We start from the raw sequence: 22,091 nt of genomic DNA on the forward strand, positions 1-22,091 counted from the left end.
CATTCAATCCTTCATTCGTTAAGTCTTCGTCTGGGACCTGTTTTTCTCTTCTTCACAGGATTCATTTATAATAAAACCCCAGGGAAGCTCCCAATTACCAAAACATTGTATTGCTGAAATCTGCTTCCTTGTCTCTTGCTTATTCACAGCGAATGTGAGCCAGTTTATACTGTTTACGTCTGGCACGTAAAAGCCCAGACCACCCTCTTGTTACTTAGTGAGCAGTCAGGCATACAAGTAGTCTTCATAAACATTTCCCCTTTTGAAATGGGGGCTGGGAAAGGGAGAGTAACATAAAACCACCGCAAAACCAACTGCAAGACACAAGAACAACCACACTCCCACTGCCAATTTCAGAGCCATATTCTATATGATCTTAACAGTGGGTATCCCCAAGCCTCAGTTCCCAGGAAAAAACAATTACTACAAGCAACTTTGTGTTCTGCCTATGCACAGCCTGCACAGCGAAGTTACAGTATTTGTTAATAGCTGGTTGGCGCTATTTAGATGCAGATAAAAGACACTCCAGGGCATGATACTGTCGCAAGATCTATACCTGTGTATGCTTTTCTCTGCAAATTAACTAAGGAAGCTCTCAATTGTCTGAAACAGCAACAATTTAATGTTTCACAAATGTCAGGACAGAATCAGAACAAGTTTTTAAGACGAAGCAAGTTTCCTAAGTGAATGGAAAATACACAGGGTATAGGACAAAGCTCTTCAAAAACTAAAACCATATGCCATGTTAAAGCGTTTCAGTTACAAGATTCAGAAGTAATAACTACAGGATATGTTAAGAACAAAACATAATGAAGTGTGGGCAGCTCTTTACAGATCTAACATGGCTTATCTCAGACCACACTTTACAGCAAGTTTCATAGTATAAAAATTAGAGAATGTAATAAAAAAAGGGGTATGACCAGTTCAGCATTTATGTTTTCAGAAAACAATTAGGAGGGGTTTGGTTGAGTGTCAGAAATACCACTGTGTTCCAAACAGGTGAGACTTAGGAGTTCAGTGGTAGCACTCTGAGGGTATGTCTACATTGGAAACCGCAAGGGAGCGGACAACACCAAGTTATTTGCTACAGCTAGACTGCCTCCTCTATCCAAGCTAGCTCATTTCTAGAGCTAACTGGTATCGTTAAAATACACTATATTCTGTGTGATTAGCTTTTGACTATAAAAACCAGTTAAAGTCTTCTATATGTTACATAAACTTACCTGATCATACCCTTGCAGTAGACTGGAGTTAAGCAGCTGGTTTATCTAGCAAAAGGAGCAGATGATGCTGTTTGTTGGGTTTTTGGTCTCCCCAGCACCCCAAGTCCCCATGCTTACAAATACCGTATTGCTAACATACAGTTAGTGATACCAAATAGTTGTTCCAGAGTGCAGTTGAAGTACCAATGGCTCAGAGAGACTAGGTGACTACTGTACCATAACTTACACATAATATACTTTCAACGCCCATGAAGATAAGACTAAGTTTTAGACAAGTGACATGTTGATTTTTTTTTTTTTTTAATTTCTAAAAAGCCTCCCTATGTATCTTTCTCATACAACCATAGCCACTGAAAAAGTAAGCTTACATGCTTATAAGTTCTCTGTAGGAACACAAGTTTTTAGAAAATACTGCATACACAACATTCACAGCCGCCTTCTATGGGCTTCCAAAGAGGTTGCTTATTTGTAAGGTCATTACACACACACACACACAAAAAGGATCACCACCAGCTTCAATTCTAAGGCAACCTCAAGCTATGTCCTTACAAGTGCATTTTTGCCTAACACACTGCAGAGGATCTACAGATGTTCCCATTTGAGGTGTGTCAACATTTGGAATCTGTCAGTATACAATTTACTTGGATGATGTTTCTTTCTCTCTTTTTTTTTTTTTAAGGCCTCACCTACCTTTTTTGGTTTGTTTTAAATAAAAGTATTGCATTTTACTCAAATCAAAATGCAAAGTATGAGAGAAAGATGTAGTGAAAAATTCCTTGCATTTGCTTAAACAGAGCAAGAAGCTAACCTGGCGCATCATGGAGTTGAGACAACAGCTTTGCTAGTTCTTCAGTGGTTTCCAATGACACAAAGGAATTTCTTTCAAGTCAAGACAGTTGTGCCAGATGACCACAAACATCAGCCTAGTTTCCACTAAGCCATCATTTTTTCTAGTGTCTACAGGAAGTTTATTAGCAGCAAGTTTTCACTTGCAGGAGAGAGATGCATATCATTAAATACACCTGAGATGGAGCAATCTTGTTTTCAGTAAAAATTGACAAGGTTTCAGACAGTGGAACTCGTAAAGAGAGTCTAAAGCTCATTCTGTGAACTGCACTGAAATAACAGGACAATTCTTTACCCAGCTTCCCCTAATAAAAAGATATTTTTTCTAATAAGGCATTAAGTTAGTTTACTCTTTAGGATCCCTTCTACCATGTTGTCCAGCTTTCTCACTTCTGTCTCCCACTCTCATTTCCAATTTCTGCACACCTCTAGTTCTATTTGCTCCAGTCTGCACTTGGCAGAATGAAGTCACCGATAGTTTACATGCTGCCTGTGAATACACGGTTTTGTAACCGAAACTATTTGGGTACATCCAACAATGCTGTTACACAGCTGAAGGATCCTTAGCAGGAGGATGTGGAAACCACTGAGAACAGTAAACGGCATCTTGTCACACTGATGGTATGGCGGACACTACCAAGTTTCTGTGTTCACATTTTAGTCCAGAACTGCAAAAGACTTACAGTAAATGAATATTCAGATATGTATTATCCCTTCAGATACGCTTACTCACATCTATAGTTATCAAGTGTAACATTTCACCAGATACAAAGCTTCAATCTAGGCTCTAATAAATCTTCATACGCTGTGCTAGCCAAGCTTCTTCTGTCCTTTTCAGATGAAATCCAAGTTACTTGCACAACTCTTTAGAAGATAGAGTGTCTAAGACACATGGCTTCTCATGGTCCAAATCTTAGCAGATTTTAATGCCACTGATGTAACATTCTGGAGAATCGAGTATGTCTCAGTTTTGGTTTTAGTCAGACTTATCCTTTTTCTTTCCTGTTAAAGGCACTTTACTTGCAACAGCAGATCCTACAGCTGTAACACCTCCAGCTACAGCAGAAACACTTCCTTTGACTAGCCCCACTCCCACTGAAGGCACAGATGTGACCGCTGTTTTGGTAATTTCAAAGCTTTTCCCTCCAATCCAAGCAACACCCCCAATCGTGGCACCAACAGCTCCCTTTGTGACACTGAAGAGGCCACCAGTCACACGAGAAAGCATGCCAGGCTGCTGCTGCGGGTGGTCTTTTAATGAACCTAAGGGAGGAAACAACAAGCAAATCAATTGTAGTGCTACGATTAAAGCATTTTCAAAAGACAAGTTGTTCATTTTCTAGTCTAACATCTGTCGCGCACAGTACATACCTACCTGGCAGGCTACTTTTTCTGGATGCTCATACACCACCATAGTTGCAAATAAGAGAAGATACTTTGCTGCAGCAAGACACACCTCAATGCTGTTTTCTAAAACACAAGTCAATACTAAGCCTACAAAAACTAGGCACACCGCTCCCAGACGGTCTTACATGATAAACTACTGTCCTCTGTATGCATCACTACCTTCCCAGACTCTGTAAAGTCTCATGGCCAAATCAACCTCATTTCTGGACTTTATTAAGGTGGGAGGGGAGGTGGGGGCAGGAACAGGATGAATGACACACCCTCCTGTTCCCCTACATCATTATATTAAAAGTTAGCCCACAGAGGGGAGGCCCCCAAAAGCAACAGCACTACCTTACTGTTCAAATCTCTCAGGAAGGACTGGAAAAAGCTTCCTGGAAAAGCAGAGCCAAAGGTGTGGGGTTTTTAAAAAAAAACCCACTGTTCTTTGAAAAGAGCTCCCCTTGGCACAAGTTGCTTTTTTCCTTAGTAATTACTGTTTCAAAGATGTGTTTAAAGTGGTGTGTGGCAAGGGTCAGGAAAAAGGGAAAGGTTACAAACAAGCAATCACAGGAGTCCAAACAACCATCAGAAGGACAAAAACTGATGTCATCTCTTCACTGTATCACTTCCTTTCTTCACCATGAACACAAGTTTAATTTTCTGCCAAAAAGGCCTTTTCTGTAATTTGGATAGGGAAGGGGGTGGGGGGGAGGAAGGTCCAATGGCCAAATAAGCTCACCGAATGCCTAAAGCGGTCCCCAAAGGCATTAATAACAGCCAGAGTTACAGGCTCCCAACAGAAGTCCCAATATGACGTATAAAACCAAATCTCAAACCACAGGATTTCTGCATGTTATTGACCACATAAATATCTTTTTCTTTTTAATGTTATGTTTAACCTGCACTTTGCACAGTTTCTTGCTATATGATGTATAAGTCAATACTTATTCCGTATTTATGGTACAATTACATAGCCTCAAAATAACAGAAAATATTAAAAGCAATAAAAAGATTCCCAGAATTAGCCACTTAGCCTTTCAATAGTTTAGTAATTACTTCGTATTTCTAAATGTAGGCTTCAAAATCCTAGAGATACATGCATCTTGCCTCTAATGGAAATTAAGACTGCAACTCCACACCCCACTACTGCATAAGCATCATCTAGTCTTCAAAGAAGATACAGAAAGATGAAACATTATGTTAACGTCATATTTAAGCACACAAAGAAAATCTCACCTACTGTACCTATAAACCAGTAGCCCTGACATGTTTGTCTGCAAAGTGTTTTCAATGTGAACCTTTAGAAATCTCTGGTCTTCACAACAATGCTGTACAGGTAAGCATTTTTCAGCTTCTGTCTTGTCAATTCCTCACCAACCCCAAACACTATTTAAAAAAAAAAATAATCAGAGAGAACCATGGCAAGAGACAGCCAGTTAACACAAGTAGGGTGTGAGTTCCACAGTCTTTTGTATTTTCTAGCTACACGTAGATTTTATGTAGGATTTAACAGAAATATTTCCCTTTCTTAGGGAAAAACAACGGGGGGGAACTGAGAAAATAGCAAGTGGAATGACAGGGGCCAGAGCTAGGGAAGAAGCAAATATGACAAAAAAAAAAAAAAAAAGAGGTGAGTGCTTGGAAGAGGATGAGTCTAGAGAGGCAGGGGAAAAGAAAAAATCAGATCTAGATCCATCAGAAACCTCTATCCAGCCCCTGTCAGTGCATTCACTCTGCACTGTGACGTGCCTTAGAGACAAACCAGCAAAACAGTCTCCGGCAGTCTCTCCAGTGCCCTGACTGCTCACGACAACTACTCGGAGGACAGCTTCCAAGAGTCACCTCCCAGCACTCATCGACTACAAGACAAAAACGAGGGGGAACAACTTCCCATGCACCTCCAAGGATTCTGTGGTAATGCCAGGACTGACCCAGGACTCAGAATTCATTAAAGCAGCATGAAGTTTGGTGTTCCTATAGTGTGTGCCTGGAATTATTAAAACAAAAGATGCCACCTAAATGAGAGAAATTCTTACAAGTTTGACAAAAAGGAAAAAAACCCAACCAAACGTACAGAGGAACAGTGCAGCTCAAGGCAGCAAAAAACAGTAAAAATGCTTCCAGCTTACACTAGTATCTCTTATTTAAGAAACTGATGTACGTAACAGAAAGGGCCATGGAAACTAGAAGCAAATGACAGCCTTCTGCTTCAAGCCAGTAACACCCTTGCTGCTTCATTCTAGGCCAGCAGCTTTCAACCTAGACACCTCTAGCAAAAATACATTGCCAACACAAGCACACAGAGATCAGAATTTCTATTTACATACAGAAAGCCTTTAAAGAATCACACTTAGAGAGGAGTATATAGAGCCTGGTATAAAATCCACAGTCCAGGTGTTATTCATTAGAGGATTCCTGTGACCAGACTTGTAAAAAAATTGGTCAGAAAGTGCTTTGTTTCCATCTAACCGCATCACTGTCATCAGGGTGAATGTGAGTGAAGCTTTACCACACTGAATTTTTAAGAACTGATTTCAGTGAATCAGACCTGACGTTAGCGAGAAAGGACCCATCGTAGCTAACTTAAAAAGAGAGAAGCAAACAAAAGTTACCTTGACGCACTTTTCCTCACATTACTTCAGGTAGCCAATCCCTTGGCATTATCTACTCTGTTTCAGAAGTGTAAATACTGACTGTGATTTGGTGCCTTAATAACTTCTGGTGATGGCTGACAAATTCTCATTTAATTCTTGTTGGCATTGTTTCATGAGACCTAGTAAATGCCCACAGCTGCAAAGTTTTTATTGCCAGTTGATTTCTATTCTAGGATTCGTATTCCTGGTCCCTTTGTTTCTAACCAGCATGAGGAAGGTAATACAGATAATTCCTAGATCTAGGGAGAAAATGATACAAGTTCCCTATTTAGGGGTTGGCTCTACTATGCTACCTTGCAGCCAGCTTCCTGCTGAAAAAAGTCCAACCGTGAACAAGAGTTTGAATGAACACAGGTTGCAAAGGTTGGCGCCACTAGCAAAACAGAAAACAACACATTAGAATAGCACTACTCATAGCAGGCGTGAGCACAAAAGCTGCTTCTACATATGTATTTCTTTAAAGCCTTTGGGCACCAAGCTCGTTAAGTGTGATTTGGATGAACGGGAACTATATCTTTACGAAAAACTGCAAATTTGTTTTGGAATTGAGCCTTTCCTCTAAGGATTTTTTTTGGCAGCCCATTCAGAGAGCCAGTCTTCTTGCCAACATTGAACTGGTAGCCTTCCATCCGCATTTGGCCATCTTTCTATGATGGTGTAAGCCTATCGCATATGAAGGCCTTGCATGACATGTTCTTCAAGGGTATTCCAAAATTTTAACTGAACTCACAGGGCTTGAAGAGTGCACATTGAAACCTCATCAAAAGGAAAAAGCCTCTTCAAGGACAGAGTGTCCGTTAAGACAAGCTGTGTTTCATTCTACTCCAACTACGCTAACTTTCTCCATCTATTTAGACTTCATATTCAAACTGGTTATTGTCATACTAAAAGAAGATACTGTGCAGAAGAAGATCAGCCTTAATTGCTCTCAAATTTTAAATAAAACTTTGCAATACCTAGTGATTATCAGACTCTGCTGTTATGTTCTGTATCTAGACACCCTACTGAATATTCCAGAAAGATAGAAAATGCCCACTTTTTCACTGCCTTCCTCAAGAATCAGTTGTAATTTACATGTCAGACCACTGTTCATTTTCTATATGTGAGGTTTAACACATAAAACACAAGTCAATATTTAAGGAGCAGAAAAAAAAAAAAGCCCCTTAAAAATTAGACTTGACGATAACACACATTAGGGCATAGTTTCCAACCTGGCATCTGCTTTCAGAAATGCTTCTGGGATCTTGACAACCCCATGAGAGCTTAGAAAGAAAGGTTTTTGTCCTCACACCATGATACTGTAACAAGCTCAAGTACAGGACAGCTTAAGAACCACTGTGTCACCAAAATCTATTTCTCCCTTTCCTCTCATCTTGCTGTAATTGCGTTTCCTTTCTAATAGTTGTTAAGAATAGAGTGAGCTATTACCACTTCAATCCCTTCTGCTACAGTTAGCAGGTAACACTGCTGTTCAAATGAAGCGAATTGTTCAGTTACACAACACATAAAGGCTGACGAAAAAAACCAAACTGACAAACACACTGAGCTTAAAGGGCCATTATAAATTGAAGAGCAATGACCCAAGAGGAATTGGGACTCACCAACCTCTACATCCAACACATTTGGTCTTAAAGCAAGAGAAGACAGAACACAGACAATCTATATGCCAGGAATGGCTTTTGATCTAGTATGCTTCTAGTCTTGTTATGCAGACAGGACTCTTCACAGTCTCATCGTTCCACAGCCTGGAAGGGAACTCTGCACATTTGCAACTGCATCTTGTTTGCAGAGCTAATAACCAATTTAGGATACATTTTGTTCAGGAGAGCAAGATGCCACTGTATTAATGAAGTCAAGTGTGTGTTTGTTTTCACAAAACCATGTGATTAAGTCAACAGTTTGAACCACAGATAATTGTATGATGGAAAAGGGCCTCCAAAAGTAGTATTTAAAAAATATTTGGAACTTTTTTACATCTTGTTCAAAAGTTACAGGGACCATGAACTCCGCAAGGTGTCCAGAAGCGAAGCTGGGCTCTTTCCATCTCACAGAACAAACAGCAGAAGTAACTACCCATTAGACCAATTCACACCTCTGGAAACTGATCTGCAAAGTATGTACTTCAGTATTTGCCCATCTTCTCTGTAATTTATCAGTTATTTACTGAGTTATGTTCCACGGCCTTATTGTAATCAGGATAATGCAGATGTGAAAATAATCAAGGCCCGTTCCATCCCAGGGTTGGCTTGCTTACTGTTACTTAAATGAAAGTTAAGGCGTTCAGCTTGCAGATCCATTTTTTTTTAGAGAGAACTGAACTTCTGATTAATTTCTGCGACTTTACTTTGTATTGTAAAAACCAATACATACCTTCTGGTGGTTCATCATGAAGGTATGATGGGACTTCCTGCTGATTTTTGTCCGTTTGATTCATTATTGCCTGAAAGAGAAATTCACATATGCTATACATCTTTTCTGGCAAAGCATAAATTAATTCATGAATCCAAAATTCACTTAGTTTAAGTTCCACATAACAGGAGCTTCTTTTTCATTACCAGATAAGCCAGCAGCTCCTGCCAAACTGCTGCTCTTTTTATTATCTGACTGTGCTTTTGCATTCTTCAGCCAGACTCAATACTTGAAAAAGGACCCCTCCACCAGCCCAGCAGGCTTGGTGAGAGCTGCCACCCCACACCAAGTGCATCTAAAAAGCTATCAGGAAGAAAACCAGTATGAAAAACAAAACAGCCACTGCCATACAACAGTTTGTGTTTAAGTACTAAAAAAGAAAGGCCTAGTGGTCATAGAGGTGGTGGGCACTAGAAAAACAACAGCAGCATGCCTATAAGGTATGTTAGTACCTGGAAAGCAGTAGTTTAAAGAAGGAAGTCCTCGCAGCAGAATTTAAACAAATGCCATGAAAACAACATAAAAGAATTGTAACCAAAATAGTCAATTTATCTTATAGCTGTATTGCATACACAGGGTGGTGACAGCAGCAGAACTAGACTGGTTTAACTCTACACAAATGTTCCAATGAAAACAGTTCAGAAAGAAGATTTCTTTACACCAGAAGTCGTTTCTTAGAACAGTTCTAGAACAGCAGTCCCTGACAGTGAGGGGAAGAAGCACAGAAGAAAGTGCAAATCAGCAGCTCTGCTTACTGCATCTTCCTTTCAGAGGGGAAGAAAGCAGTATCTAGTCCAGGTTTCCCTCCCGCTTTCCTCCCCCATCAAAGTGTGCCTTGCTGTTAAGTCCTGCCTCCTCCCCCGAGCCCTCCTGCCAATCCTGCTTTCCCTCCCCAGCTGGCACCAAGGTCAGGAAAAGGAGAAAGAAAAACAAGTTGCATTATGCCACTCAGCATCCTTCTATCTTCCTGCCAGTGACCTCTTAGCTCCCTTTTCCCTGTGTGAGCCTTTAAAAAAAATGTTATTTCTTCCAGGAGTCGCCGACCACCACAAAAGTAATTCCAGCCTCTCTTGCCATGGCCAGATCTCTCTGTACATCCTCTGGGAGAGAAAGCAGAGGCTGGGATCTGAAGAAAGGATAAGGAGACAGAAGCAGAACTTGAGGGTGGGAAGACTCACCTGGAAAACAGCAGCTAACACCCTCACAGTGTAATTACAAAGTCAAAACACTGCAGTAAAAAACAGCACCCACATGCTAAATGATAGATTTTTGGATGAGAAGCAAGCCTAAATTGAACATTTAGGAGTCCTCACAATCAGCACTAAAGGTATCAGTTCATGACTCAGAAAACACGTGTACCTTTACAGAAGAAAGGTACCTTTACTGGAAAGCAAGCAAAAAACCTACCACCATGATGGCTGATTTGATGGCAATGCTGAACAAGTACCTCTCAAAAGCCTGAAACGCAAGTGGGGAAGCTAAGAAATAGGAAAGTGAGTAGCAACAAACACATCCGGACGGAAGACTAAATACATAAGGGCTAAGGCACAAATTGAAAAAGTTTCATTACAGAATTTCTTGTTCTTTTATTAATTCACAAATCAGTAAGTCATTAAAAAAAAAAAAGCCTGACCGATCACAGGGAGCAACCAAGGGCTATCAGGTTCTGAGAAAGGACCCAATTCAAGTACTTCTTTGCATTCATCTAAAGCAAGCTGGAAGAAATACAAGGATTTCATCCTCACTGTATTGTTACATGTAGGTTGTTGCTTTTTTCCAACTTGAAACAAACATATAAAGCACCCTGAGAAGCCAGATGCCGTAAGAAACTGACAGGCCTGACATTATTTGATCAAAACATCTGTACAAAGATGAAGCAACTATGTTTCTACTTCACATGTGGCTATTTTGTTTGTTAAGATGATTACTCTTCAGGAATTTGGAAGTTTTGAGGTTTTTTAGAACCTTCCCTAATGCAGCAAATAAAGTAAAATAAGTCACAACCTAGCAAGCCTTACTTCAAAGGAATAAAAAAAGTGACCAAAACAGTTTTAAAGCAGACTCAAGGGAGACACAAATGAGTTAAGCCAGAGAATTTATTTTTTTTTTTTTTTATAAAGAACTACCTCTGCTAATATATTTATATCTAGCCAACATGTAACTCTCATAAGAAACCCAGATGAAATTGCTTGTTTGAGCTTCAAAAAGTTTCTGTCAACAATTCCTCATAAGAGGCTCAGAGAAGCTATTTAATCTTATGAAGAAAGGAAAAAAACACTCTCAGGGATTATCAACAACTTTAGAGGAGAGTTGGGAATAAGTTACCAGTTTTGAACATGGCAGAATGCTAGAAAGTGTCACAAGGCTCCACACAAGTTTTAGTATTTTCTGCTGTTAAGAAGGTATTGGACACAGCAGCACTGACAGCAGATACAGCCCTGAAGTACCAAGGATCTGTTGTGCTAGTCATCATACAAGTATTTAATTAAGATAAGACCTGTCCAAAGAGTCAGACCAGCAAATGGCGCAGGTAAAAGATGATTTCATAACTCTCCACAATCAAGTTTAGGCCACTGTCAGATTTGCTTGCTGTTCCTGCAAAACTAAATGAGCAAAGCAATGTATTGGCAGGGGAGTTTCACAGCAAAGTTTTAGTTTATTGATAAAGTGTTAAAAAAAGCATATAAAATCACAGCACTGCATTAGAAGAAGTAATAATACTAAGCATTCACTCCATTGCTATGTTCCCTAGAACCTCAAGGTTACTTAATTCTTGACCCCAAGCTACTTTCTAAAAGGCAGATAGGAATGTTACACAACGCATCGCTCACATGCAATGATTTAACACAACCGCAACTCCTTTTAAACCACAGAAATACTTCACTCTCCTATAACTACATGGACCACAGCAGTCCATCTTCTACAGCCCAGGCACTGGTAACCTGCTGCTATCAGACCCCAGAAGCCAAGGGAGTACTACACAGGCCTGAATGGAGCAGCTAAGGGAAATAAGTTACTGTCGCAGGGCTGAATTTGTTCTACACAGATGGGAGCCTTCAGGGGTCCACAGATCAGAAAGCTGAAAACTACTGTATGTGGTCTGGCTCTACAGGTGCCTGGAAGCACTCCGGGCATGCTGCAAGAGATGTGCCTAACCAGCTTATGCTAGATTTTACTCACTGTCCTCCCACTACATCAGTGCAAGTGTAAACAGCATCACATCACAGTCAGAAAAGGCTCAAAGCTTGACCCGAAACAGAACTGGGCACACAAGAGCTCACAAAGAGCAATTCAAGTCCTTTTGTTTCTCTGTACAAGCTCTCCAGTGCATCACAGAATCAAGACTGAGATCCAACAAAGGACTTCAGCAGAAAATTTTCAGCTATCTAGGTTACAGCCTGCGTCACGCATCCTTGTATTTAACTTAACACATCAGGAGACTTAAAAGCCTCTGAAAAGTGATCCAAAAATCCTGTGAGCTACACAAAGTGTAGCATATCTGGTGAATAGAAAATACTATGCACAGGAGCAAGTTTTAAACCTGGCTCCCCTCCAGAGATTTGAGGTGAGTATCTCTCTATTGACTGGAGGTCAAAGGCCTGGAATAACTACTCGGTGGCAGATGACTTCATCCAGTTTTCAGACGAAGAGGGCAGGAATATAATTTTCTTCAAAAACTGTAGTTAGAAAAGCAGAAATTATGCAATTCCATCAAGGTGAAAGCACTCACCTACAGTTCAGTGCCTCCTTTGTCTATTAAGGTCCAAGCTCGTATGTCCCAGTTTGCAAAAGGCCTCCTGGACACCAGACTGCAGCGTATCCTAAGGAAGGTTTGTCTTCACGCTCCTTGCTAAAGGTGTGTCCCCACAAAGAAGAAGAAAGCAAAAATCATGAGACCCAACAGAGATTAAAACTCTGCTAACACCTAAGGCACCAATCTGGAGGTGCAAGGATGAGACTTTTGTGCAGAGAATTAGGTCATTCAGGCATAGTACTGATTAAGGAACTTTAGAAACTTAAGTTGGAATCAGCAGATTCAAAGTCCCTTATGCACTGACCCATTAGTCACAATTATTGCTGGTACTGCAAGCACATGCAACAAGGCAAAGATTTATCAGAAGCCTGAACTTTGGGACTTTTCTGATAGGTTTTTCAGAGTTTTCTTCAAAGTATGCTTGACTGGCTAAAGAAAAGGGAAGAAGCAAGCAAACAAATAGTCTTCCTTTGGCATTTTCATCCTGTGATGCCAAATTCACAGTGTCTTGTGTCACTGGGGAAAAGCTTCCAGCTTCAACACCTGCAGTAAAAGATCACATGAAATGAGGTAGGATCTCTATGAGTCCTGGGCAGAACGCATACAGATATTCACAAAGCAGACATCTAGCCCATCAGTGGCACTCTCCCGTTTCCTTCTTCATCTCTGCAGATGAATATGCAAGTTTTGTGTTTTGTTTAAGGAGTGGAAGCAAACCCAGATCTTAAAGGATATTTCAAACAGGGACACATGTAAACTACTTTGGGTTTTTTTTTCCTTATGTGCTTACAAGGGTGCTAGTCATTCAAGAAATAAGGGGTAACTTCTCATCTTTTTTAAGAATGCATTAAAATACGTATCAACCTTCATACTAAAAAAATGTCAATTTCAATTGGTTTTAAAGAAGAAAACACACTTCCATACTGTCAGAATATGAAATATGTAAGAAGCTTCAAAGTTTCATATCATTATAAAGAAAGAAGTGGTTTAGAAGAGGATTTTTAATTCAAGAGCCATTTATGAAACACTAACACCGTTATAGGACCCTCAATGAAAGCGCTAGAAAGCTCTGGAGGTAACGGTACAGCCACACATACATTCATAACAGAACTGATAAGAAGAAAACTTTCTCACCAAATATATTCCTTTGTGAAGGCTTCAGTTAGTTGTTTCCACAAAAGTATTCTGCATACACCTACAAGAAAAGTAGGTTAGTGACATCTTATGGAACAGCGCTGCCGTCACATACCTGCCATGGGTGTATAGAGAGAATCATAAATAAAAAACCCTACAACAGAGGAAAAGCACAGTCAGCATGGCCTTAAGACATCGACATTTTATGATATTTATCTCACCAAAACACTGATTTCTTCTGTATTCTTGGGCAACGAAGTAATTTTAATTGCTCCATACACTGTCACGAGGATTACTACAAAGTGTGGTAATCCATATTTAGACATGGCCTTTCCTTAACAAGTCTGTAGTTCTTAGACAACAATTTGTGTAAAATTCTAGCTTTCCATTGAGAAGTGGGCTCTAACCATTACAGATGCATGTGCAACTTCCCAAGCTTCAGATGATGCTCTTGATTTCTTCCTGACTTCACAGACAAAAAGCCCTACTGTTTCAGCACAGCAAACCTGGCCCAAGCAGCAGCCAGTAAAAACTGGCGAGTTTCAATGCCACTACTCAGATATTTGCAGGCAGCAATGAAACTACCCAAGGATGGGGCCAATTTCAGTTGGCAGCATAACACTGCTCCAGAAGACTGCTGCAGCAGCAGACAGTGCTGGAACTATTCACCTGACAGAAGTGCAAACAAACCAGTCACCTCATCTTAGTCCACCATGAAAAAATTATCTTCCTTCTGCCCGCTAGCTAAGCTGTTAGAAAGCTTGGCTACAGAGCTGACTGAAAACAAAACAGCTCTTGCCACATGCACAGCTCTCCTTCCCCTCTTTCAGTGGCTGCAGCAGGTTTCAAAGTGAACCTGACATCTTTCACGTACACAAAAAAATATTTTTATGGATGATACTTTAAGAAATAAGTTTTGGGAAGAGTAACAGTGCTTTTACTCTCCAAATTAAATAAGGAAAAAAATATGGAGCCAAAAAGGTAATCCCACCCATGGCTGCTCTTCAGGGTAGTGCTTCAAGCTGCACAAACGACTCCTGACTATTAGCTCCCTGCTTTATGCCTTGGATTAGGGCTGGTAACATGTTACGGGCAAGAGTGCTCAGTGCTGTTAGTTCTCTTAGACATAACCGAGCTTCAGCAAGAAGAAAGAGTCAATGCTAACAGCGTTAAAAAAACAAATCCAGGCACGTAGAAAGCATGTAGCTAAAAACCAAAAGCATAGCTGACATTTCAACAAGCCTTCTGTTTAAAAGCCAAGTTTGAAAATTCAGACTTATATACAAAGCAAGACTGCCTTGGAAGCAAACATGCCTTTTTCACAGGGAAAAAAAGACACAGGTTTCAGAGGAAGACTACAAAAAGTTGATCAGAAGTTTCCAAGCGTGAACCACAGCTCACTTGTAAACCTATAGCAAGATGGGCTACAAGCCCCTGCCAAAAAAAAGATGCCAAGTCTGACCTAAGAAACATAAACAATCTCACAGCATGCAGGGTTCAGCACACAGCTGGGAAGGTAATACGATATATCTGTATTAAAACAAAAAAGGAAGCATATTTCCTGCAAAAAGAAAACCCTTAACTCTGTCCAGGACATTACAACATCATTATCTGCCTACAAGGGAATCCACCGTATCTCCATTACCCTCAACTAAAGTATGGATCAGGCTCCAGAAGAGGCTCTAGGGAACACCTGATGTTGTCACTCAAGTCTTCTCCGAAGCAAGGATTCACAAGATACCAAATCAAAGACAGAGGAACCCAGATTCCCCTTTTCTAGTCCTCCAAAACCGGTTTCTGGAAATTAAATGGTAAATTCCAGCAGGGCACAGGGCACAGCTTCAGAAAGGCCACGGAAGCTCCATTTTACCAGTCTGGTCATCCTCTGTCTCCTGCTAGCTCAGCTTTCTAAGGCAGAGACGTCCCCATTCCTTGTAATGCCTTCCCAATGCCCAAGCTCTACACTCACCTCAGCTCTCCTTTCCCAGGAGACCTACAAAGACAAAACTTGCAATGCCTAACAGCCAGCACGATAAAGCAGCTGCTGAATGCCCTTGCCACCCCTGCTAACGAAATAAACAACTTCCTCTGTGGCATCCACCACCTGTTTGCTGCCTCCTGCCCAACATTTAGACCCGTTCACCTGCTGGACAAGGACCACCTTTCGGTTTGCGCTTTTGTGACACAGTCCGTTTCTATCCTGAGGAGGCAACACCAACTTTACTGAATGTTTAACCACAGCAAAACACAAAGCTTTGAACAAGAAAAAGCCTGGAGAGCATTTACTGAGCAGTCTTAAAATTGATGCGCATACAAAACGGTACTGGTACACTAAATTAGGCTATCTCGTATGTACCTTTCCAGTTATACAGAGACACGCTGCCTGAAGCAACGCTCTGGACACACTGAAGCAGGCTATGCGCGCTTGGTATTTATCTTCCTTACAGGGCGACATCCTGGTTAAACGAGCAGAAGGAAGCATTTAATTGCATCCACAAAGGCTGCCCATGAGCTTCCCCAATGACCAGAACAAGCTGTATGGCTAAATTAACTTGCATTTATTTTCAGGCCACACCACGTAAATGCCTAGGCTAGGAGAATGCAGAAAGCTAAGCTGCTCCCGAGAAATTACAAAAAAGCCTCTTCAGATCCTACTCCATCAAGCTGGACTTAAGAGGATGAAATAAAGAGCAGGGTGCTACAGGAAACAACAGTACACAGCGAAGTTTAAAAAGAAGGAAAGAAAAACCCGGAACAAAGCTGCTCCCGGCACAGAGAAGTTCACGGGGGAGAGCAGAGCAGGCAGGAGCGCGGCTGCCCCGCTGCCCGCCCAGGTACGAGGGGGCGCCCGGCCGGAGGGGGGCGGGGGGGGGGCAGCGGGGCAGGACGCGGCGGCCACCCCGGCTCCGGCCCCGGTCCCGAGGAGGCGCCGGTCCCGGCCTGTCGAGGCCCCGCACCCCGCTCGCAGGGCGGCCCACGTCCCCGCAGCCCCCGCCACGTCCGCCCCCGGCAGCTACCCGCCTCCCGGCAGCGACCCCCGGCCGCGGGCGCCGCCGGGCACCTCAGCGCAGGGCGGCGGCACTGACGTGGCAGCCCAGGCCGCGGCGAAGCCGCTACAGCCGGCGCGGTCCTCCCCGCTGCCCGCCTGCCTCCCGCCCCCCGGTGCCGCGGCAGGAAGCACAAAGGCGGGCGGGCGGGCGGGCGGCCGGAGCGCCGGGGGCAGGTGGCGGCGGCCCCGCTTCCCCGGGCCCGCCTCTCCCACCGGCGGCTCCGCCGGGGCGCGCCGGGTCCCCTCCCGCCTCATCCCCCAGAAGTTTCCCTGCTGCCGCGAGAGAGCAGGGGCAGGCGGGAAGGACGCGCAGGCGGCCGCACGCCCGCCGGGCTCCCGGCTAACGGCGGAGCGGGGCCAGGGCGGCGGCGGCCGCCGCGCAGCCCTCACTCACCGCGCGGCGCACACGCCGGGCTCGGCTCCGCCGCAGACTTTACTCCTCCGCCTTTCCCCGCTGCCGACGTGGCGCCCGCCGCCGCCCGCCCCGTCGGCGCCCGCAGACCCCGCCCCAGCGCCCGGCGCGGCGCGGCCCCCTCGGCGGCCCGGGGGCGCGCAGGCGCCGCCGCTGCCGCCCCCTTCCCGCCCCGCGGCGCGCCCCCCGCCCCGGGCTCCCCCGCTGGCCACACGCGGCCCTGCGGGCCGCCCTCGGAGGGACCGGCCGCCCCTCCGGGCCCGCGCAGGCCCCAGCCCGACCCTCGTGGCCCCCACCGGCCCGCGGCCACCCCGCTGCCCCGGGGAAGGGGGCAGGCCCGGGCACGCAGAGCCCGGCCACCCGGAGAGCCCGGCGGGCCCTGCGCTGAGCGGGGCAGAGGAGGGGGGTGACAGCGTGGCCGTTGCTGGCCGGGATGCGGCGGGGTGCGGGAGTTGGCCTGTGGCGCGGCTGGGCTGGGAGCGCCTCGGACGGGGGCGGGGGTGGGTAGGTGGGCCCTTGGGGCGCCCTGGCCGTGCTGGCTCGGGCAGGGGCGGCCGCAGAAGCTCCGTGCAGCAAGGAGCTGCACTGACCTGCCGGGAGCACCGCGATGTGAAGCCGCTACGCTCACCCAAAGGATCTGGGTTTACGTTAAACGGTGTTTACCCTGCTATTATCTGAGTCAGTGGAGCTACTCACATGCAACCTGTTGGGAATACAGTTGTAGTCGTGGTGGTTAAAGGGCACGACTTTCTAGGTAACTAGACTGCTGAGGATGCTTGGGGAAAGGCAGGTTTTCTGGCACTCGTCCCCTTCTTTGGGGCCTCTCCCTGTGCATCTCTAAGGGTCTTTGGGGTTGGACGGTGACTTTCAAGATCCTTAGACAAAGTGTTGGTTGGCCAAGGGAGCGAGGGGAGTCCCAGGTGCTTTGAATGTGAGTTTAGAAACAGAACGCTCAGCAGCAGAACAGTACTAAATACCTCATGAAACGCTTTACAAGATTAAAAAAACTTGCATAGGCAAAATACCACCTCCGCTTCCTCCACCCAGCTTCAAGCTTGACTGCCGCCCTTCTGCTGCACCCTCCTGTCTACGAAGGGGTATGTATGGGGACAGTCTTACCCAGGCTCCTCCAAAATCATTAGTTATGGTCTAAAGTGTGCACGCAGCTCCTACCTCCGACATGGAAAATACAAAGCAGCACCCTGGTTCCACAGAGGTCTGTCTAAAGAGGCCTTTTGAAGGCTGTTTATCAGCCCCAGCCACAGCAGTTTAGTGCAGAGGGACATAACACAGGTGTGAGATGAAGGTGAAAGAGATACGTCCTCCTCAGAACGTGCAGATCCAGTCAGACATCACAGACAGTTGCAGGAGCATTGATGTGATGCTGTACGGGCCTCAGAGGGGTTTGCTGATAACAGGAGCTCGGCATTCCTGACCCACCGAACAAATACCAGCCATATTCTTTAGTTTGGCACTGAACGGGTGAAAGCATGGATGCAGGAGAATCCAAGTGAAAAACAGAGGGCAGTGCCTGGTCTGGAGCATGCCTTGGGATCTTTCAGGACATGGGAGGCACACAGGGTGCGTGAATTAGTCATGGTCTTTGGAAAAACTACACAGACACACAGGAGTCCTACTCTGGGATCTTAATTTCCACCTGGGAGGACAGGTCAACGACTCTCTGAACTGCTACAGTGTTTACCTCCCTGGTACTAACAGAGGGTGCCTGCCACTGTTACCATCTTTCCAGTCTTTGAGATAAGGGGATTTTCCTATAGCTGCTCCTTATCCCTTGCCCTGAGGACCAGGTGTACACAGTGCTTTCTTCACATGCAGTGCTCTGCTTCAAATGCACCGCCTGTAGCTTCACGCTTCTGGTGGCAGCAGAAAAAGTTGCTGCTTGAATATTTTCGCTGTAATAGAGCTAATCAGTCACCCATAAACTGTACAGCACGAGGCATCAAAGAATATTTTGCCTCCTAGTAATCGAAAATTAAAGGCATTGCCAAGGTTCAAATCTTCTTTTTCAAACGCTGAAAGACTTAGGATGGCACAGGAGGACTTGGGTTGGTGAAGTGTTTCGCTGAGCAACTGGAAAGAGCCAACTTCCTCGTAAAACCACAGCCATTGGTGGTGGAGTCTCACTGGCAGGCGTAATAACTGAAATAACTTCAGGCTGACATCTCTGCAAACAACAGAGACAAATGAGCAGTGCCCCTGTTACTTTGCTAAGCCAAGTTGTTCATGTTGCTAAGTTCACGAAGCAGAGGAAAAGGTTTTTGTTGCAGAGACGTCGTCATTGTGATTATTTTTGGTCTCATTTCATTTTTCATGCATTGAATGTTTCCTTCATAAATAGTATCAAAGATGGTCTGCTGTTGGTATAAAGACTTGTTCAGTATTATTCAATCCTTATGAGAAATAAATAACCTTCTTTCACTGGAAATAGCATATAAGCACCTTCTTAACAATTTTAAAATAGAAAAAAAACAACATTCCGTCTTCCCCTCTGGGGGAGTGGTTCCTTCATTTAGATTATAGGTTTTTAGATCTTTTCTGTGAATGCACCATGATTACAGATGCAGAAAATAATTGAAGTAAGATCAAAATATATACATTTTGTATTCCATTATGATGATTGTGGTTACTTCTACTGCAGCCAAGGTTGGCGTTTCCCTGTATTGGATTCAATGTAGACCTAGGAAACAGCCCTGAAAGGAGTTGTCCTTTTTCAGTGCAGAGCTTAATTTAAAATGTGACATGTGTCTCCTGGACTCCTAGGCCTTGCAGCTTCACTTTTCCTTGCATAGGTAGCTGTTGTGAAAAGTCAAAGCTGTGGGGAGAGCATCAGGCTCTTAAGTCTGGGGAAGTCTACAGGCATGTTACTGGACAGCAAACTCTGACTGAATCATTAGCTCAACAGGAGACCTGAATGAGGAGTGCAACAAGAAAGCAAGCAAGATACTGCATGTGCTGTTTTATTTGGTTGGTTTCTAGAGATAATGAAGTGGAGCAGCCAAGGATGAAGGCCAGGGATGGGCCTTACCAGGTGCCATCTCCTAACTTGTATGCCATGGATATGAATACATCCCCACCACAGATCCGTGCCTGTGGTGTAGTGAAGAGAGAGCAGGCAAGAACTGCGCTTTTGCAAATTAGAAATATAAATTACCTTGGGGCTTAAAAATGGGTTCTCTGAGTAGATAACCTAGGTTAATAGTGTGCTGGAAGGAAGAAGGGAAGGGAGGAAGATTAATATCCAGCAGTTGTTGGTAGTGAGGCCACTGGCCAATGCCAGCTTACTAAAAAAGCTAGGTTGAAATGAAAGAGTGACATACCCCACTCAAACATATATAATGTCTTCTTTGCACATGAAGAGACATGCTTAATTAAGTGTGATGCCTTACCTGCAGATGCATCTCGTCTCGCAGAAAATGAAACTGTCTGTTTGCTAGGAGTACTGGGTGACTGTAGTACGCAAGGGAAGAAAGTCAGAGACGTGGGTTGGTTGGACAGTATTTTCAGTTGATGGCTCAGAAAGTAACAGATCAAACATCCTACTGAAGCACCGCTGCAGTGCTGGGTACCAACAGAAAAGCCAGAGTATCCTCATCCCTTTTTAGGACACAGCTGACTGCAGGGTTATACCAATACAGATTGGGAATAAGTGAGAACAGATTTAAAATCTTAGGCTGTTAACTCTTTGGAGGTATCTTTTTTGTTATGTGTGTACACACAACTTCAAGCCATTATCACAATGTAATTATATACTTTAAAAAATTATCAAAACCTGTGGTTTTGCAGATTGTAGTCAGCTCATTACTGAGGCATTAAAAAACTGGTTCCAGCAGCAGAACTATTAATGAGCTTAAGTAGCATGTGCTTTGTGATTACTTGGCATTCTGCCTCAGTTTAATTAAGATTTTAAATTTACATACTGCTATTCAACCATATGTTACACTAATGTTTACAAAGATGAATAGATTTTATTGTTCTCATTTTATAGGTCAGGACACAGTGTCATTTTGGGGTCAAGTGACAAGACTGAAGCCACCAAACCCCTGAAGCAGTCTGGATCTGTTGCTCAACCTGCAGGAACAGATTTGCATTTCCTTCATGCAGCTGTGGGAATTATTGGGTGGACATTAACAAACCTGGAACAAAATAATTACAGTAATATTATTTGGTAGAACTATAGTACCGGGTTTAATGTATTCATTAAGATTTGTTGCAAAAATCACAGAAAAGCTTCATATCTGTGGAAGTGCATTCACCAATTGTACCTTTGACAGGAAAATTATCAAAATAATTGAAGTGATTTCTCAGACTCTTAAAGAAAAAAAAAGTCACATGATAAGAAACAGTATTGTTCCTCCTTTCTTTATATTATTAGCAATTATTTGATGTTCCAGTCTTGTAGGTCTTACAATTGTGAGCAGTTATGAGTCGCATGAGCAAAGTTTGCTGAAACAAATGAGCCTGGAAAGGTCAGAACCCTGCCTTGAATAAATAGGTATAGATGATAATACTGCTATCTCCTAGGTGTGGCATGCTGCATAGAAGTGGAGCAACTCTTTTGTGACAGTTTGTTATTTTTATCCTGTTTTAAATAAAATGTCCTTTTTGCTGTTTCCCAGCTATGTGCTCTACATATTAGTGCATTTCTGTAAGTTTTTTGTTCTGTTTTATTAAGGTGGAAGGTTGCCTGATTTACAGGTTGGGGGTTTGTTCACCCACTTCCATAGCGTCTAACCTCTGCAGAAAATTGTTGGCACGGGAACCTCCCCCAGGAGACTGACATTTAAAATAACAAGCTGTGCTAAGCATGAAGTCGCTTGTCAAGTCTATCTCTACTATGCCTCCATTTTTGTTATGAATTAAAACATTACCAGATTTATAGATCTACACAGCAAGAAGTCCTTCTATGGTTTTGAGGTTACAAACAAAGCGAAGCTAAAACCCAGGCCTGTAAGGGCACTGAGCACCTCTTCCCTTGCTTTTGTCTCCCATGGGGTCTGCAGAGCTGAGTACGTGCCTTGCATCAAGTTAATTAGACATTCAGCTCCCTGCTCTGCTTCCTTATTCTTCCCAGCGGACTGATGAGACATCCAAGCATTTGGAAAATCAGGCAGGTAGCTCCATACTTTGTTACAGCTATTTTATTGCGAGGTTATAGATAAGCAAGTGCTTTCAGGTACTCTTGGTACCTTCCAGAGGTAGC

General features: G+C 43.6%; 1 protein-coding gene across 3 annotated transcripts; it reads right to left on the reverse strand.

Annotated features, from left to right (window-relative positions):
• Nucleotides 1–1,300: 1,300 nt before the first annotated feature.
• On the reverse strand, nucleotides 1,301–16,987 carry TMEM263 (transmembrane protein 263). Of its 3 annotated transcripts, XM_056339178.1 has the most exons (5): nucleotides 16,853–16,987; nucleotides 13,410–13,470; nucleotides 12,252–12,371; nucleotides 8,483–8,552; nucleotides 1,301–3,332 (listed from the first exon to the last, which is right to left on the reverse strand). In XM_056339178.1, the coding sequence occupies exons 4-5, from the start codon at nucleotides 8,544–8,546 to the stop codon at nucleotides 3,046–3,048; spliced, it is 351 nt and encodes a 116-aa protein (XP_056195153.1). In that variant the 5' UTR covers nucleotides 8,547–8,552; nucleotides 12,252–12,371; nucleotides 13,410–13,470; nucleotides 16,853–16,987; the 3' UTR covers nucleotides 1,301–3,045. The 3 variants fall into 3 exon arrangements, with proteins under 3 accessions (XP_056195153.1, XP_056195154.1, XP_056195155.1); XM_056339179.1 differs by lacking the exon at nucleotides 12,252–12,371; XM_056339180.1 differs by lacking the exons at nucleotides 12,252–12,371; nucleotides 13,410–13,470; nucleotides 16,853–16,987 and adding an exon at nucleotides 11,019–11,115.
• Nucleotides 16,988–22,091: the final 5,104 nt, after the last annotated feature.

This window comes from Falco biarmicus, chromosome 5, assembly GCF_023638135.1.
Source record: "Falco biarmicus isolate bFalBia1 chromosome 5, bFalBia1.pri, whole genome shotgun sequence".
NCBI lineage: Eukaryota > Metazoa > Chordata > Aves > Falconiformes > Falconidae > Falco > Falco biarmicus.